The sequence below is a fragment of the Geotrypetes seraphini genome, chromosome 5 (assembly GCF_902459505.1).
Source record: "Geotrypetes seraphini chromosome 5, aGeoSer1.1, whole genome shotgun sequence".
Lineage (NCBI taxonomy): Eukaryota > Metazoa > Chordata > Amphibia > Gymnophiona > Dermophiidae > Geotrypetes > Geotrypetes seraphini.
Genome location: NC_047088.1, coordinates 157,373,601 through 157,393,664, shown reverse-complemented (window position 1 = coordinate 157,393,664; position 20,064 = coordinate 157,373,601). Strand labels below are relative to the sequence as shown.

The window sequence follows — 20,064 nt, the reverse complement described above, 5'->3', positions numbered from 1 at the left end:
CTGGGCATGTAACGCCGCTGGTAAATCAGGGGTGGCCTGGAAGGTCGAGACTGTTGAGGTTTGGGTTTGGGCCGCAGGATGGATTGAAAAGATTTTTCATGATCCGACAGCTTCTTGGTAACAGTTTCGATAGACTCATCGAACAGGTCAGCTCCAGCACATGGTACGTTGGCGAGTCTGTCCTGGAGGTTGGGATCCATATCGATTGTACGGAGCCATGCCAGGCGACGCATGGCTACCGCGCTTGCGGCAGCACGTGCCGAGAGTTCGAATGCATCGAAGGAGGATTGCATCAGCTGGAGGCGTAATTGGGAGAGGGAGGCTACCACTTCCTCGAACTCGAATCGAGCTTGGGTGTCTATGAACGGAGTGAACTTGCGGAGCACCGGCAAGAAGAACTCCAGATAGGAAGAGAAAAAGAAATTGTAGTTCAGCACCCGTGACGCCATCATGGAGTTTTGATAGAATTTTCTACCAAATTTGTCCATCGTTCTCCCCTCTCGGCCCGGCGGTACAGAGGCGTAGACCTGGGAGGGATGAGAGCGTTTAAGAGAGGACTCGACCAGTAGGGATTGGTGGGAGAGTTGAGGGCCCTCAAACCCTTTATGGTGCACGATGCGGTATCGAGCATCGAGTTTGCTGGGAATCGCCGGTATGGAGTACGGTGTTTCGAAACACTGCATGAAGGTCTGATCCAGCAATTTATGCAGGGGGAGCCGAAGCGACTCCGTTGGAGGGTTAGGTAAATGCATGGTGTCCAGATACTCTTTGGAGTATCGGGAGCCCGTGTCAAGGGTCACATCCAGATCATCCGCCATTTGTCGGAGGAATGATGAGAAAGACAATTGATCCGCCAGCGTCGGTCTGTGGGACGGGCTGGAGGAGGAGGAGGCCTCCGGGTCCATGGACATCGGGGAGTGGCAAGGAGAATCGGGTACGGGTGTCTCCTCGTACTCCGGTCCCTCCGGAGGGGACACCTCTGATGAGGAGTATCCCATACGTTGCAGTTTTTTCTGCGGTGACACCTCCGAATGGCGTGAAGAGTGCCAGGATGAGTGTCTTGATCGGTGCCCGTCTCGGTGGCGGGACGGGGATCGGGATCGTCTGTGCATCGCATGGTCTCCCGAGGCCCCCAAGTGGTGGATAGGGCTGGAAGCGGTGGATCGCAACTGGGGTTGCGATGCGGATTCTTGCGATGCTACCCAAGTCTGGTAAGGAGTACGGAAGAACTCTTCCTGACTATGCCCAGGGCTTTGAGTATCGATCGGAGGTCTGGTCCCATGTTGGCGCGGAGGCGTAATGGGCTCTAATGGCGGCATATCGGTAAGCGAGGCTTGCCGCATGGGCATCGCCGCCCTCCCCCGTTCGTCCTCGTCGGTTTTCGAGGTCGAACGGCGTGGAGGAGGGGGAGGGGGCGGACCGCCCCTTTGGACCGGTACCGGGAGGTCACCCTGTATGGCAGCGATGAGCCCGGGTCCGATGGTCTGCATGAGCTCAACGAATTGAGCTTCCAGCATGGACCGTAGCGAAGCCGATAAGGAGGGATCCGCACCGAAAGGGGGTCCTCCTGCACGGTCATCGCGCTCCTTCGAGGTCGAGTGCTTCTGCTTAGTAGCTTTCGGCACTTTGATGACCACTGGTGGCACTGTGGAAGGAAGAGGTACCTGAACCGAGGAGACCGGGGCAGGCACCGACGTCGAGCTCGTGGATGGTGTCGGGATGAACGATGCCGGTTTCACCACACTCGATGCAGGAGGGGTCGATACCGGTTTCGCCCGAACCGGGGAGGTATCAGATGAAGTGGAGGCTGAGGGATCCTTAGCTGCGTCCATCTTGAACATCGATTCCCACAATAGGCAACGCCGCTTGAATGAGCGTGCCGTAAGGGTAGAGCAAGGCCTGCACGATTTCGGAATGTGGTCAGGGCCCAAACACTGCAAACAGCGCCGGTGAGGGTCCGTGAGTGAAATCGCGCGTTGGCACTTGCTGCACTTTTTAAACCCGGTGATTGGCCGGGACATAGGCCGGAAAATCTCCGCCGCGAGGTCGAAGCCAGTGGGCCTGAGCCACGTGGCCGGCCCGTTCGACCCGCCGGAGGAAATAATCTTCTTCTTTTTTTTTTTTTTTTTACTGAAAAAGAAAAGTACTGTTAACTGTAATTAAAAGAAAGCGAAAACGCGGACAAGGAAGGCAAATTTAACTGAATTCAGCTAGCGCATGATGAAGTTGAACTTCTCAGCTCCGCGGAAAGAAAAGAACTGAGGAGACACGCCCGGACCTCCGGGCGGGAAGGCACCGGCGCATGCGCGGTGCGGGCATCTAGAAACTTTTAAGTTTCTACAAGCAACACGTGCTTGTGAGACGTCCGTACCGGGGCTCTGTCTGATGACATCACCCACTAGTGAGAATACCTGCCTGCTTGTCCTGGGATAATATTACTTACTATATATGAAATCTCCAAAAATTTCTAAAACATATCATACATTAGCTTGTTCCTTGTTTACTGTGGGAAATCTTTGATTGCTTTTTACAGGAAACAAAAACATCTACCAACCACTGAACAGGATTTGAAAAAATTTGGACTTTATTTGCCTTATGTTGAAACTTACAGCAATAAAAATGGTAATTTACAAACATTTCATAAAACCTGGGATGTTTACTTACAACGGAAGGACTCTTTATTATGATGCAAGGAAGAGGATATGATGTATAGGCTATGAATATATAATTATTATGTTAACGGATGGATGTCTTGGTGACTCAGAATCAATATTCGGTTTTCAGGCGGGAAGAGTGATATGTTAGATTGTTTACTTGATTAATATATATTAACTTCTGGTTTTTGTATTATTTGAAAATCTGGAAAGTAAATTAAAAAAACTGGAAAAAAAACCCAGAATACGATGGCTGAAGTGTTACAAAAGGTATTTGTGAGAATAATATGAAAAGATAAGCAATATAAGGTTGTATAAAATGGTTCTGCTTTTTGTCGCCTTCTCTCCCCTAATACATATCAAAATACTGAAAGCCTGGACATATACCTTGGTACCGCTCCCAAAACAATCAGGTTGGCCTTCTGCTTATTGTTTCCAATGACTGCATTTTTCATGTCTCTATCAGTTTAGGAACAAAAACAAACAAAATAAATAAATGGTAAAATATGTTGAAATAAAAAATTATTTCCAGCAAGTTCAATATTACTGCAGTTATCTTTTCTGCAGATGTTCATCTATTGCCCTAATTAACCAATCGTGAAATCTAAACTGTACTCAGGCAAATAAAACATGACTTATGGGCCAGTGCACAAAGATTCACAGTAACATCAAATTCCACCGCAAAACTAGTCGAGCGAAAGTGCTACGTCATGCCCAGAATAATGAGCATGTAAATGAATATGCTATTATTAGCTGCTCACTACTACTCTATGTTAATTTTCCTGTCAAGCTACAGCATCCCGTACCCCAACCCCATCTCTATTCATATAAAAAAAAAACCTGGCCTAGCCAAGCATCATTCCCCCTCCTCCCCATCATCAGGCCAACACCTGACCTTTAAAAAAAATCCCTTATGGAACAGTGAACCCTTCCCAACCCCCCTCACAAAAGACCCTGATGATCCACAAGGACCCTGGCCAGGCCAGGTCCCCTCCCCTGAAGACCACCCTGGTGCCCCCCCCCCCAACTCCTTCATACCTCATAAAATGCAGAAGGGAGGAGGTAAGGAAGCCTCCTTCAAGGCCTAACTACCATCTAAGATAAAAATTGGGGAGCCACCGTTAAGCCATTGGAGTGGACTTCAGAGAGGGGATCCTAGCAGACCACCAGGGATTTTTCTAAGTTTCTGGAGGAGGAAGGTCGGATGGCCCAAAAAAATCAAGTTCATGGGACATGACCTCCACAAGTCTATTTTTGTTCACTGTCTGGCCAAGGTTAACTGTGCCAAATTATAAGCCTTTTGGTGAAAATTTAGAGGTCATTCAATGATTTTAAATTTAACACATCAAATGCAAGTACAGAATTTATATTAATTTTCCATTTAAACCTGAATTGTGAGCAAATGCACATAGAAAGAATTTAACTTACATACGGTGTTATTTACAGCTGAAAATAGGCTTGTTGGTCTAATGATTTATTATGCATTGTTCAATGGTCAGTGATGACTGGTAACTAATGTCATTCTTCCACAGTAAAATTATTCCATAGTAAATACAAAGGGCTCCTTTTACGAAGGTACGCTAGCGTTTTTAGCGCATGCACCGGATTAGCGCAAGCTAGCTGAAAAACTACCGCCTGCTCAAGAGGAGGCGGTAGCGGCTAGCGCGGGCGGTATTTTAGCGCCCACTATTCCGCGCATTAAGGCCCTAACGCACCTTCGTAAAAGGAGCCCAAAATGTTTGCTATGTGTGAATGCTGAACAGTAGTCCTACAATCAGTCATATTTATCAGTGTGACTTTGAAGTAAGTTGAATAGTCTTTCTGTGCTGAGCAACAAAGCAAAGGAAAAGTTGCTTCTGCTTTTGATTCTTTGTGAGACTTGAATTATACTTAATGTGACCATTTATTTTATTCATCAAAATAGAACATTTATTAATTTTCAGTCCCGTTCCCAATCCAGCCCTAGCCCCACCCCCACCGCAGCCCTACCCCCAATTTCTTCCATTCATTTTTCATGTACACACAATATCTTATTAATTCATAACGGTAACCATAAATTTTTTTAAAAAAAAAACCACAAAGCACACTGTATGCAGAGAAAATGTTAATTATCATTTACGAGTTTCAGGTTTTTTTCAAAGATGTCAAGGCAGATGACTTTAAAATATGCAATGTCACCTCAGTAACTATAGAAAACCAGACAAATTGAGTGCAAAATATAGACAGCAGATATAAATTCTCAAAACTGACACATTTTGATCACTAAATTGAAAATAAAATCATTTTTTCTATCTTTGTTGTCTGGTGATTTCATGAGTCTCTGGTTGCACTTCCTTCTGACTGTGCATCCAATATTTCTTTCTTTCTTTCTTTCACATCCAACATTTCTTTCACAATCCAGCCCCATCCCCTTTGGGTCCAGGTCTCTCTCTCTTTTTCCTCTGTTACCCTCCCCAGATCTAGTGTCAGTTATCCTTTGTACCTACCACCACCTTTGTTCCAGGTCTCCTTCTCTCTCCCTCTTCTGTTATGATCTTCCATCTCTCTGTTCTTCCTCAGGGTCTCTCCTTCTCTGTCTGCACCTCACATAGTCCAGCATCTGCCTCCTGTCTTTCCCCTTTGGTCCAGGCCTTTCCCTCTCTAGTCTTTCTTTTGCTTACAACCCCCCCCCTTTCTCTGCCTCTCTCTCTTCTTCCTCCCTCCCTCCTTCCTATGTCCCCCTTACTGCCTTCCAGCTTTTGTCCCACCCCTCCCCTGAAGCCAGCTAGCCTGCCTGCCTCCCTCCCTGCCATGCCAAAGCCAGCCTGCCTGTCTGCCTCCCTCCCTCCAGCGCCGAAGCCTGGCCTTCTGCTCACAACACCCCCATCTCCACCCAGTCCGCCACCGTAACTACAGAAAAAGAAGGTCCAGGCACCGGCCCACAATCCTTCTCCCCCACGTCAAATATGACATTGGAGAGGAAGTTCCGGGCCATCCAGGCAGCAATTGGCTGGCCCGGAACTTCCTCTCCGACGTCAGAATTGACGTCAGGGAGAAAGCTTATGGGCCGGCGCGTGGACTTTCCTTTCCTGTAGTTGCGGCAGCGGGCAGGGAAGCAGGGAGAGAGCCCATTCTCCGCGATCACCTGTCCCGTTGTCCCCATGCACCACTTCAGGACGCTGTCTCTGAAACGGGACATTTAGGCGTCCCGAAGCTGTACGTGGGGACAATGGGACAGGGGATCTAAAAATGGGACATCCCATTCAAAACGGGACGTATGGTCACATTAATTTTACTGCAATTGCTCTTTCAGCGGAGTTGTTGACTACTATCACTGATGATTCTGAATGCTTCAAATGCTATTAGTTTGGATCATCTCTCCAGTTTGCAAGATCTTTAACCAGAAATTGTTGAGCCTTTTCTTGTTCATTTGTGTCAAGAACACCAAAGAAGACATAAAGGGGCATTTTTAATAGAATGATCAAGTCTGAGATTGGACATTTTGGGAAACACATCCACAAACCCAGTAGAAAAAATGTACTAAGTGCTATTTATTTTAAAAGAAGATACACATCTGGCAGCTTTGAAAATAGACATTTTTTCTACTGGGTTTGTGGACATCTTTCCTAAAATGTCCAACCTCAGACTTGAGATAATATCAATATCAAAAGTTTGAGCTAAACTGTGTTCAAATCACAAATAATATCAAAACATAAACACAGAAAAAAAAAATACAATTTTGAACTCGGATGTTTTGTGATTGACAGAATTTGCAAATCTAGAAGGGGTGGAGATAGAAGTAAAATTTTGAGACAAAGGGAGCAGCAGTGGATATTTACCATATTTTCATGCATATAACGCGCGCGTTATACACGATTTTTACAAACCATGCATAACCTTGCGCGTTGTACAATGTTTTTTTTTTCATTCCGATCCGGCATGCTCAAAGCCTTCTGGTCTCGCTCTCTCAGGAGGATCTCCCTCGCACCGCCCAGCCCAGCAACAATGAGGGAGGATCTTCGGGCACTGGCACGTCCTGTGCATTGGTGCTGGTGCCGGTGCCCAATCAGGTAAGAGATGTTTTGCGGTGCTGGGGGGGATGTAGGATCGCGGGGGAGGGGGGTTACGCGAGCGGGGGGGGAGGATGCCGATTCGCAGGCCAGAAGAGTAAGCGGGAGTGGGAGGAGGTTATAGCAGCATGCGCAGTATACACGTGTGAGTGCTATATAAAAATTTTTTTTACAGAAATGCTTTAGACCCGCGCGCTATACGCGTATGCGTGTTATACACGTATGCGCGTTATATGCGTGAAAATACGGTAGACTGAAATCGCTTGAACCAGAGGGGTTAAATCAGGCTACTGAATGGAAGGCTTTCTTTTAGCCTTTTCTGAACATCACATACTCATCAACATCTTAGATCAAGTGCAGAATGAGATTATTTGTTACTGAGAGAAGCGAACATCAGTTGTTGAATGCTGAATGAGGTAATTTGTAAGCGATAGAGTTTTGGTGTCCATCACACCCTGTTATAAGTTATGGTTGGTAAATAGTGAGGTAGATCTGATAGTGTTTTTAAAGTAACACAAGAACTGATTAGTCAGTTAGTAAAGACATAGCGACTTTGATGTTTTCTGTTTGAAACAAATATTGATAGTGTATCTGTAGTGCAATGAGATTGCACAAAGTTCTAATATTGTTGTAAGCAATAAACAGTTTATGTCAAGCTGTAGAACCAGAATATCATAGCAATCACATTAGTAAGTGAAGAGACACATAGTGTTGAACAAATTCTGTTTATTATGGTTCTTTTAAAACTGCCATTTCCCATTTAGAGAATGTATGTCAGTTCTGAGGTTGCCACATGCTTCGGGATAGGTTCCCTGCCATGATTTGGTTACCAAATCCCCAATCAGCAATGCGCGGGAGATTTGAATTAGAATCTCAATAGCGCTTGCGTTGACTGAAACAGAGAGAGAGAATGCTCCGTTCCTGCAGCACGTTGTAAAAGCGGAGCAAAAGATTATCCACTGGTAATTATATATATTTATATCTGTATTGTGCCTACATGTTTTTCCTGTTGAAATATGGGGGTCTTATGTTTTTTCTAATTTTTGAAGCAACGTTTTGAGAATTTAGTCTACAAGCTGCAGAGTCCGTTGAATTGCCAACACATCTTAAAAACGATCAAGCATTAAAGAATCCTCTGAAGAAGCCGACTGGTGAAACAGTCAAGGCCACAGTAGGGATTGAAGATAAGTAATCTCACATCGTATTTTTGCTGGTTGGAATTTTGTGTTTCAATCTCTGGACTTCCAGCGGGTTTTTGTATTGGACATTGCTTAGGAGTTGCTTTTCACATATTTTGGTCTTTTGAATTTGAGACCGATAGCTATTTAAGCAAGTGCATCATGAATATAGTTAAAAATATATAAAAAAATATTTTTTGCCACGTTTTCAAATAATATTTAGAGGGGTTTTTAGACCAATGACAATACTCCTTGTCCCAGAAGTGCCCTTGCTATGAGCTTTGGGCACGGGGCATTTGAGGTATTTTCCCCTTTTGAAAACACATTTTGACTTCTTTTTCCTGTGTTTATTTTTCAAAGTTGCCAGATGTGTATCTTTTTTTTTTATTTTTTTTTTTTTGAAAATGGCCCTTAGTACATCTTTTTTTGGAAATTTTCAAATATACAGACGTCCATATGATAAACGCACAAAAGCCAGCTTTTTGGACATCCAAGCAGCATGTGGTACCCAAATACCCTCAAAATGGAGCGCCTACCATGTTGAAACAATCAGGACCTTAGGCCCCCTCCCACTGCATCCCAAGATGCATTGGGAGTGGGAAGGCCCATCATTCTGAAGAAACGGCTCTATTGGCAGGAGGAAGTAGGCTTCCCTTCTGCCGATTTTTTGTCAAGGGATGTTGGGAGGGTGTCAGGTAATGTTCAGGGGAGGGGTGTAGGGCTTGGAGGACAGCAGCTCTCTGTGGATGGGGGCTGGGGGGGGATTGGTGTGAGGGAGGGAGAGAGAGAGAGGGAGAGAGGAACTGAGGTTTTCCATGCCGGTTCAGCTGATCCTGGCAGGGGAATCCCCAATCAGTTGAATCAGAACTACTCCAGCTGATTGGGATTCCCCTGTCGCGATCAGCTGACGGACAGGGTAAGACAATTGAAAAGTAATGTTTATCCCCCCTATCTTTGGGTGGTAGGAGGGGGAGAGTGACTACTGGGGGAGAAAGAGGGGGGTCATGCCTTAATCACTCCAGTGGTCATCTGGTCAGTTTGGGCACCTTTCTAGTATTTAGATACTTTTAAAACAGGCCTAGCTCCAAATGACCAAAAAAGCCTTGGGCTTTTTTTTTTTTTACGGTTTGTTTATCCCTTCCGAGCGTCCAAGTCCTAAGCCTGCCTAAAACACACCTCTAACATGCCCCCTTTAAGATTTAGACGCACTTGAGACAAAACGATCAAACAGATGTCTGGAAGGTCTGTATTAAGAATGCCAACTTGAGACTAGATGCACTAAACAGGATCGATAAGACCATGTGGGTCAGCTCCGGTCAGATTTTTGGCCGATTCAAAAAGAGATACTGATGCACTAAAAAGTTTGTATGCAAATGATTCACATGAAGGTTTATCGTAATTCTCAACTCTCCCGTCCGATTCATCGCTGTAAGAGTGACTCACACATACGCAGAACCAGCAGGGGAAGCCCGAATAGCTAAGAGGCAGGGGAAGTCTCCTGTCACTCAGCTATTTGGGACAGTAAACCTTTTGTTTTTTTAATGGGCAGAGATGCTTTCCATATTATACATGCACAATATCTGCCCCATTTATTTTAAAAAAAAAAAAAAAAAAAAAAGGAAAAAAGCCCCCACCACCAATAACAGCCCTCCCCGACGACCCACGATGAAAGTGGCACCGGGAATTCCCCCACCCCACCCCGCGCAATAGCGAAAATCATCAGGAGGGATGTCTATTCCCTCCTTCCATGCCCCCCTCCCCACTGGCGGGAAAAATATGGCAGGAGGGATGCCCACTTCCTCCTGCCACCAAAAGCCCAACCCTGTGGCAGGCACTCACACAAACATCCTCTCCTCCCTTCCCCCACAAAAAATAAATAGTCAGGATGGATGGGTACTCCCTCCTGCCACTGGAAGTCCCCAAACCCCCACCCACTCCGTACCTTACAAGGAAGTTGGGAGCAGGAGGGATGCTCAGTCACTCCTCCTCCAAGGCCCACCTGTCCAAAATGGTGGGTCTTCCCCTCTCTGGTGCATCATGTGATGCACGGGGAGGGGCCTAAGGCCCCAACTGTCTCATACATCTACGGCCCTTCCCTCTTTATCCTAGGATGCAAGGAGGAGGAGTCTAAGGTCCTGATTGGCTCAGTCAAGCTTCTTTTTTTTTTTAAAGACAAACACAGATAGTGCCATTACTTCATATTGGGAAAAGTTTCTCTATAAAGGAGATCGTATGACAGATAATTATAAAGATCCCTGAAGCAGGCCAGATGCCAAAACACTGGCAGTGTTGGGTCACTGTTTAATAAAGAATATTTGGTCTCAGTTCTATAGGCTTGTGCGTTTTATTGGCAAATGCTTTATTTAATACATAATTCAAAGCTAAATGCAGAGCAAAAGAACTGTAAACAACATTAAAGAGAAAAAATAATTTTGAAAAAAAAACTTTATAAAAGTTTCTATTACTTACACAACACCTTGCAGGACCTTTTGAGGATCAGGATCAAACAATCTGTCCACATAATGGCGACTACTTGCTGTTACTTCCTGCCAGGTAATAAAAGAAAAAGAATATCTGACCACTTTGAACAAAATATATACCTATCAGTTCCAAGTAATAAACTTCCAATCTGTTAGATTTCTAACACCAGGGCAACTCCTCCAACACCCATCAATTAGAAGTTTCATTTGTAATTGACATTTAAGGGTAATTCTGTAAGATCGTGCCTAGATTCAGTGACATAGCCAGACAGCCAGTTTTGGGTGGACCTGAGTCCAAATTGGGCAGGCACAATATTTTCTTTGCCCCTGTCCTACCCCAGCACCGCATAATTCAAAATATTAATGCTTTAGCTAATGAGGATCCCTAAGCTCTGTCAGCTGAAGATTTCCTCTAAAAGGTGGCCAGAACTCTATTTTACTGAAGAGGGTTAAACTAGAAGTGATGGGACAGGGCGATCAAAGCCACAGTGCGAGTATAAGCCCTCAGGTAAGTAAATCACTGAATACATCTACATGGATGGGAAAAGGGGGCAATGTTTGTAAAGCAGTATATACTAATGCTTGAAGTATGGGAAACAAAATTCTGGATCTAGAAGCTATGATGGAAGATGAGTTGGATATAGTGGTGATCACAGAGACATGATTCACAAAGAACCACGATTGGGATGGGGCTGTTTTTATTTTTGAAAATGGCCAAAAATAATAGATGTCCTAAGGACCAAAACTTATTCTTAAGTCATTTTCAAAAATAAAAAGATAGACATCTGGCAGCTTTGAAAATGGACATTTTTTTTCCTCCTGGGTTTATGGATGTCCTGCCCAAAACGTCTAACCTCAGACTTCTACATCCTATCGAAAATGCCCCTCCACGTGTTTAATTTTGTGTGTATTTTGTACTCCATCTAGAAGGATTGATAGGCAGATAATAAATGTTTTTAAATAAATAAATAGACATTTGTGCATACATAACATGCATAAATTACCACATTCCAGCTATGGGCTATTCTCGATTTGCCAGTCCTTGATGGCATATACTTTGCTTGTAGGTGTGCACTTGGGAGAAGTTTGGCAGAGGCAGGGGACAATTATGTACATCAATTATGGAATGTGATTTATGTGAATACTTTAACATACTTGTGCCTAAAATATAGGTGTGTTTTTGATCTGCTAATGCTAATATTCTAGGAAGAAAAATAAGTACCTACTTATACAGTAAAATAGACTTCCAATAGGCGAGTCCTTGGCTTTTAAATCTAGGCAGGGATACAGCCAAGGGTAGTCCTGGGTGGGACTCAGACCTGCCCAGCCTTCTGCACCCTTGACCGTGATGACATGGGGGAAGCAAGCTGGAAGGGCTGGTGGCAGTGATTTTCAAATGCTGCCTGTGGCTAACCCAGAAGGCTCCCCTTCACCATGTACTACCCCCCACTGACTCAACTTCCTATTTGGGCAGTACATGGCAGAAGGGAGACTTTGGGTTAGCTATAGGCAGCATTGTGAATTGCCGCTGTTGCCGACAACCCTTCCATAGAAAAATATGTGGGGGAAGGGGGGAGACTGGCAGAGAATGCATGTGAGGAAAAGACAGAGGGGCTGCATGTGGCGGAGTTAAGAGAGAGGATTAACTGGGGTGTCGGGTGATGTGGGGGGGGCCTAGAAATATTGGGGGATGTCAGGAGGAGGGGTGTAGGGCTCTGCGGCTCAACTGATCCTGGCAGGGGGATTCCTCATCAGCTGAGCCGGCAGGAATCCATGAAACCAGCTCAGCTGATGGGGATTCCTCTGCCATGATCAACTGATGGCAAGCCCTCAATATGCTGTTTTTCCCCCAATCTCTAGGTGGTGGGAGGGGGGTCAGTGACAACTGAGGGAATAAGGGGGGATAATGCTTTAAACCCTCCAGTCGTCATCTTGTCAATTTGGGCAGATTTGGGGCACTCAGACACAACTAAAACAGGTCTACCTGCCGGCGTCTAAGTTCCCTCAAGGAAAGCTTTGATTATCGCTGTAGTACGTCCAAGTTTAAGCCTGCCTGATTCCCACCCATAACACACCTCCCAACATGCACTTTTGAGCTCTGGACACACAGCAACTTAGAAGTGCTGCTGCATGTACAGAAAGTTGGTTTTGATTATCGGCACTTGGATGTCCAAGGGCTGAGTTAGGCAAGTTTTGGGACATTTTAAAGTTTTGATTATGCCCCTCAAAACATCCACAAACCAAGACTAAATTAGTTAAATAACTATAGAATTACAAGACTTGCAATACAACTTATATTTAAGCAATTCCATTCACCTGTTCAAATAACAATGTCTTCAGCCCTCCCTCAAAATTACTAGAATACCAGAATTTACACACATGCTAGTTGTCTAAATCTAAGTGGCGCCGTACCGAACTACCCCCTTAAAATCCGCTTACCAAGCAAGTCAGTACAAGTTGGATTATAATCATTCAACAACTTAATAAAAGAATGTTATAAAATGAACAACACTATTTAAGAGAATATGCACTTGAGCTATATTTGTTGGTTTGTTTTTCTCAAAGTATTATCAACAAGGCAGTTATTTTGTGACTCATTTTATAAGCCATTTCTGGAGGTAAAACAATAGCAGTTGTATTTATTTATCTATAAATAACAAATGTGGAGGGACATTTTTGAAAAAACATCCAAGTCAGAATTGAGATGTGTGAAAAAAAACATCCATCTCAAAGTCATTTTCAAAACAGGAAAAACATTGGGATTTCCTGTTCGAAAATATGTGAGAAATACACTGTTGCACTGAAAACATCCACAATAAGTAGCAGGGTAGATTTGATTTAAAACAAATCAATTTAAATCACTAGTCAGAAAGACTTAAGGCATGGTTTTCTACAGAAAGACTCATTCTTGCTGTATAATTAAAATACTGTATTCCCAAACTGGGTCTCTTTTACAGCCTGATGTCATTATAGGTTTTCTCCTCCAAGAAGAGAATAATACACTTCTCCCTCCGAATCCACGGTTTCAATATCCGCGGATTCGGTTATTCGTGATTTTTTTAATTTTTTTTTTAAAAAAGCTAATTCTGGAAAGGGGGACTACGGGAACTCGTGGCAGCCAATTACTCTGAGTGATCTGCACAGGGCAGGAGCGTAGGAAGATCACTCCTGCCCCGAAAGCCCACTAGACCACCAGGCAAGGTCTGGGATGCCGGGAGGGAGGTGGGAAGGTCCACAGAATGAGGCGGGGTGGGTCAGAGCCAGACAAAATGTTATTTGCGGTTTTTCACACTTTGCAGTCCAGCTTTACACCTAACCCCCATGGATACGGAGGGAGAAGTGTATGGTAAACCTCAGACTATATGCATAAAGATTCTAAAACTTGTGGTAAATTCTGCTCAAAAGGTTTCATTTTCATTATTACTGCTTGCCCCCCCCCCTCCATCCTCACGCTTAGCTCCTTAAGAGGTAAGGGGTTGATTCTGGGTACATCTATTTGAAAAGGAACAATGGGGCTAAGCTCTTTTTCTCAACTGTATATTTTATAACATTTTTGCTGTGACGAAGCAGCATGTTATCTCTGCAGAAACAAATTCATAGTTTTGAGAACCAAGCATCTGTGATATCTTCTAGATAGAAAAATTACCCATTACATTATGGTTATCTTGTGTGGCATGAACTCCAGAAGCAAAAGTCCTTCATCATCCCAGTTGTCATGACTTTGCCTGCAGATTTCTCTGTCTTGAACTTTTTGGGGTGGGGAATGACTTGTTCTTCCACTGCATTGACTTCATTTTGGACTCAGGATCTCTGTGATAGACCCAAGTCTCATCTCCAGTCTCCAAATGATGAAAAAAATTCACTTGGTCTTCACAGAGCATCTCCAAGTTCTCCTGAAGCACTGGAGCCTCGTGGCCTTCTAACATGGCACCAGCATTCCTGGAACCCATCTTGTACTAACCTTAGACATGTCCAACCTTCCATGAATTATTTTCCAAACTGTATCTGCCAAGATGCCCATTTCTTCAGCTATTCAGGAAACCTTAATTCCTCTGTCTGATGAAATTAAATCCTCGACTTTCTTGGAACAATTTCTGTGAAAGTTGCTTCCACATGCCATCCAGTGTGAGGGTTATCTTCAATGGATTCTACCCCACTTAAATTGCTTGCTCCAAAATTTTACTTTGTAGGATATGGGGCCAGACTTGCCATAAACTGTAGTCATGCGTTCATGGATCTCCTTTGGCTTTTTCCCTTCTTTTGTGAGAAATTTTATCACTGAACAATGCTCCAAATCTAGCAGTTTCTCTCCTGATATCCGGTCTCCTGGAATGTTAAGACTCGCATTGACATTATCAAAAAACAGCCACCTTAGATATTTAGATTATAGCCCGTTTTAAAGACCTCAGCGGTGCAGCTGTGTGTCAGTTTTCATACACAGATTCAATAGCATCTGTGTAAGAAAACTGACACACAGCTGCACCGCTGAGGTCTTTAAAACGGGCTATAATCTAAATATCTAAGGTGGCTGTTTTTCGATACTGTCTGATAAGAAAACCTTAGAAAAATATACTTTGTGTGCCTAATATACTTGTGCAGACTCGCATTGAGTCCAAACTATGCAGGAGTAACCTTGAGACATGTCACAATACGCACAGACTTGTTTCAACACACTTGCTTTCTTTCATACTCAGGTAGATAAATTATTGAACACCCCCCACATATAAGATTTGAAAAAAATTGCAAAATGTTAGACTTCAAGAGTTTTTGAGATATCAGTTTTTTATCCGTTGGGGAGGATGGTGGCAGTTTGCAGCCAATTGAAGGTTTGGGAACCATTTAGGTAGTAATAGTTCTACCATTATGTGTCCTCCAACTGTGAAATTTGCACCACTTATTTACAACATTGTGTAAATTCAGAAACTGAAATCAATTTCGAGCTGGGACATATGGTTTCTGAATGATTGTCAAAAAATAGGATCTTATTCAATCTCATATAACAAAATGCCTCTTTTGGCAAACTAATATGCTAAAAAAGTTCCAACTAGCTTTACAGAACTATGCTTTCTCCATAAAGTCAATGTATATAGGTTCAATGCTACATATTCTATGAATAACTCTACAAATAGCTTAAACATTTGTTCAACATCTGTGATGAAAAGTTTAGCATTTGAAATTACCTACGTTTTATTGTAATTGTGAATGAATAAATCATTTACCTCCCCCCCCTCTTATTTTTTTACCAAGCCAAGGTAGAGGTTTCTACCATGGCCCGGAACACTAAATGCTCCAACTTTGCTCAAAGGAATTCTATGAGCCCATAGGAATTCTATGAGCATCAAAGCATTTAGTGCTCAGGGCCATGGTAAAAACCTCTAGTGCAGCTTGGTAAAAGAGGGCCTTAATGAATGAAATATTCCTGATATTTTGAAACATGCAATTATGAGACCACTCCTAAAATATGCAAAATCAGAAACCACTGTTGTATATCATTTTAGACTTGTGTCATTTTTGTCTTTTTTGACTAAAGTTTTGGAAAAGTCAGCACTACTTCAGATTCAAAAATTTGTTGATGTGAGGGGATCTGCTTCAATATCAATTTGGTTTTAAATTTAAATATAATACTGACACTTTGTTATTGTCTGTTTTGGATGATATTAGAAATCAGCTTTGACTCAGGGAAGGTATTTCTGTTGGTTACATTAGACATTAGTGCAGCATTTGATACGATTAATCATCAGCTATTGTTAAAGAGATTGCAAGCGCTTGGCATATCTAGACAAGTATTGAAATGGTTTACAACATCATTTCTATAGGATTGTCATTTTCAAGTAAAATTAGGTTGGGTTAAAATTAGTTCAGACATATCATTAGAGTCTTCACTTTCTGCATTACTGTTTAAATATACACATAGCACCACTTTGTAAAATCTTAAATGTTTGGGAGTGCGTTATTGACTTTCTGCCAATGATATTCAATTTTACTTTCAAGTTCATGAGTCGATCTCTGCTACATTTTCATTTTTGACATTATGCCTGAATACTATTAAATCTTAGCTTTCAGCTAATAAATTATGGTTAAATCCATCAAAACCTCAGGTGTTATTGCTTTCAAATAGATTGAATTTTTATTTATCTGCTTCTTTTTCTTTTGAAAATGCCAAGATCCCTATTGAAGGGGAAATTAACGGCCTCTTTTAGAAAACCACGCTAGCGGCTGCCACGCAGCAACAGCCCCGAAGCCCTTTAAATCTCTATGGGCTTCGGGGCCGCTAGCGCGGCTTTGTAAAAGAGGCCATAAGTATCTTGGAGAGCTTCTTGATTTTTCATTATCTATGAAGCCTTATGTAAAATCAATTATTCAAAAAGTATTTTTGAAGATGAAATTGAAACAACCTTCAAAAGGAACTACTGAGTCCAGTTAATTTTCAAAATGTCATGCAGGCCTATATATATCCGCTCTTTGATTATTATAATTCATTGTTAGTCAGTTTACCAAAAAAAAGAATTAAGAGCTGTACAGAATGCACAAAACGCAGCTGCCAGAATTATCTCAGGATGCCCTCTCTATGGTCACATTACATCAATTCTTAAACAACTACATTGGTTGTCTATTCACTGGCATATTCAATATAAGATTCTGAAATTGATTTTTAAAATTCTTCATGAGTAACAACCTCTTTGATTAGCCACAACTTTAAAAGTTCTTGTTCCAGGACAGCCTTTATGTTCAGGTAATTAGGCATTACTTGACATTCTAGATTTCAAACAAATAAGACTTGAGATGTATAGAGATTCAATTTTTATGGTAATAGGACCTCAGTTATAGAATGCACTTCCAAAGAACCTAAGATTGACCGAGTCCTTGAATGATTTTAGAAAATCTTTAAAAACATACTTGTTCTCCCAGGCATTTCAATGATACTAAATTGTTTTATAACAGGGATGTCAAAGTCCCTCCTCAAGGGCTGCAATCCAGTCGAGTTTTCAGGATTTCCCCAATGAATATGCATGAGGTCTATTAGCATACAATGAAAGCAGTGCATGCAAATAGATCTCATGCATATTCATTGGGGAAATCTTGAAAACCCGACTGGATTGTGGCTTTCGAGGAGGGACTTTGACACCCCTGTTTTAGAAGATTGATGTGAATTACTGACTTTGTATTTGTATGTTTTAAGAAATGTGATGTATTAGTGTCAACGTTATGTATGTATGCAGTAAATCGCTTAGAATTGTAGATTTGCGGTATATACACATCTTTTTAAAATTAAATTTAAATTAACTAGAAATGATGTTGTTCTAATATATAAGAAAATTATGAGCTGAATTGCAAAAAGAGTGATATAAAATTGTCATCCCAACAGAATTATGTGTATATAGTTCCCTTCCACTTTCAAAGGATAGGGGCAGGAGAGAACAGTCTCCAAGAGGTAAGAGCTGACAAGACAGTCTACATCTGGAAACCACATGGGTCATGGTTATGTATAATCTTATAAAAACCACGTGCAGATGTGGCTTTCTACAGGACAATTTTCAGCTCAATGTAGCTTGCAGGCCCACAGAAACTTTTACCCATAGCTCTCATTCCCAACAGGAAACTCTCCATGGAGTTCTCCTTTGAAAGTCTGTTTCCTGATAGGGACCACAGATTCAAATGTACCAACAGAGCTTGCAGGTGTAAAATTTGCAGGTTTTCAGGATAGCTACAATGAATATGCATGAAAGAAAATTTGCATATAATGGGGTCAGTGTATGCAAATCAAATTGATGCATATTCATTTTGGATATCCTGAAAACCAGTTGGCAAGGGGATAATCCAGGACCTTGTTGAGAAACACTGCCCTAGACTCTGCATGCATGCAGTACAACACCAGAACAGAGAGAAATGCATTTCTTCCTGAACAGTGCAAAATAGACAGCAGATGTAAATTCTTAAAACTGACATATTTCAAATAACTAAATTGAAAATAAAATCATTTTTCCTACCTTTGTTGTCTGGCGATTTTTTTTCTAATTATCTTTTCTCAATATTTGACTGCATTTCCTTCTGTCTGTGTTCTTAACTGTGTTTCCAGGGCCTTCTTATCCAATTGCTGTTTTTCTCTCCTTCTTCATTTTTTACCCTACATCCATCTTTGGCATTAACTTTTAATATTCAACTTTCATCAATTTTTATGCTTCCTTCTCAAATCTCTCATCTGTTTCATGCATTCCTTTCCCATCTATCCACGTGTGCCATCTCCTCCCTCTCTCTGCCCTTCCCCTCCCTCCATGTGTACCATTTCCGCTCTTTCTTCTCCCCTTTCCCATCTTTTCTTAAACAGTATTTTTTTCCATCTCTCTTCCCTTCCCTATCCCTCTACACTAGGGGTCTCAAAGTCCCTCCTCAAGGGCCGCAATCCAGTCAGGTTTTCAGGATTTCCGCAATGAATAAGCATGAGATCTATGTGCATGCATGTTTTCAATGCATATTCATTGGGGAAATCCTGAAAATCCGACTGGATTGCGGCCTTCAAGGAGGGACTTTGAGATCCCTGCTCTACACCATCTCCTCCCTCTCTCTTCCCCTCTGGTGGTCAGACATCTTTCTCCTCTCCTTCCCACAGTCTGGCATCACTCTCCCCTTCCCTCCTCCCCTTTGTGGTCTGGCATCACTCAGTCCTTCTCTTCCCCCTCTCCTCTCTCTCTCCTCCTTTCCTTCCCTGGTTTGGCATGTCTCAATCCTCCACTTACCTTCCCCGATCTGGTATGTCTTTCTCTGTCTCTCCCCCTCTAGTAGTCCAACATCTCTCTCCTAGTGCTGCCTGATTCAGGGGAAAAATTTTTGATTCAATTCAATTTGGCCTATTGAATTGATTTTTCAATTTGATTCACTTTTCCTGCCCAATCAGGCATTTTTTTAAACAGCCTGACAGGTTTAATTTTGTAGCCTCTTCACCCACCCCAATCCCCTTTGCCAGTGCTGTGGTGTAAACAAAACAAAAAAGTCATTTCCTCTCTCTGTTAGGTCATGCTCACTAACACCAGCTCTGGTAGGATACACATTTCAAATCTGACATACTGTAATCACAAAATGGAAAATAAAATTATTTTTTTTACCTTTTGTTTTCTGGTCATCTTATTATTCAAATCATGTTGGTCCCAGGCTCTGGTTTCTGTTTGTCTTCTGTTAACTAGCTCACCAGGGTCTCCTGCCCATTTGACATTTTCTTCTTTCCCCATGCTCACCATTCATCTTTCGTCTTTGTACCTTCCCTTCCAATGCCATAGCCAACATTTCTTGTTTCTTTCCCACTATCATCTCTGTCTCTCTAATTATTATTCATATAAAATGTTTTTCTTCTACCTTTGTTGTCTGGATGTTTTATTTTTCCATCATGTTGGTTCGAGTTTCTTTTTTCTGCTTTCCTGTCTTCTGCTAATTCTCCTTCAAGTAGCCATTATCTACTTGTCTTTTCTACTCTCTCCTGTCTATTCCCTCACTACACCTGGCTCAAACATATTGATCATTCCTTTTTAGCTCTTTTCTGCCTCTTTCTTCTCCTCTTTTCGACTTTTCAGCTACTTATCAAATTTCCATCTTCTCTCCCATTCCCCATCTCATTCCTTACTCAGCCCTCCATTCCCATTTATCTTCAAAGTACCTCCATCACCATATTTCTACCCTGTTATATCTATCCTCTTATCCATTTCCCAACCAC

At 42.4% G+C, this 20,064-nt stretch overlaps 1 protein-coding gene across 7 annotated transcripts in view; it reads right to left on the bottom strand.

The window, feature by feature from the left end:
- Positions 1-20,064, bottom strand: part of ARMC8 (armadillo repeat containing 8) — a 274,168-nt gene that overhangs the window by 246,669 nt on the left and 7,435 nt on the right. For 6 of the 7 annotated variants that reach the window (XM_033944181.1, XM_033944180.1, XM_033944176.1 and 3 more), the window contains exons 2-3: positions 10,351-10,427; positions 3,042-3,113 (exon numbers count right to left, since the gene is read on the bottom strand). In XM_033944181.1, the coding sequence (XP_033800072.1) occupies positions 3,042-3,113; positions 10,351-10,427 (149 nt within the window). The remainder of the gene's footprint in view (positions 1-3,041; positions 3,114-10,350; positions 10,428-20,064) is intronic. The other variant, XM_033944179.1, reaches the window with a different exon arrangement.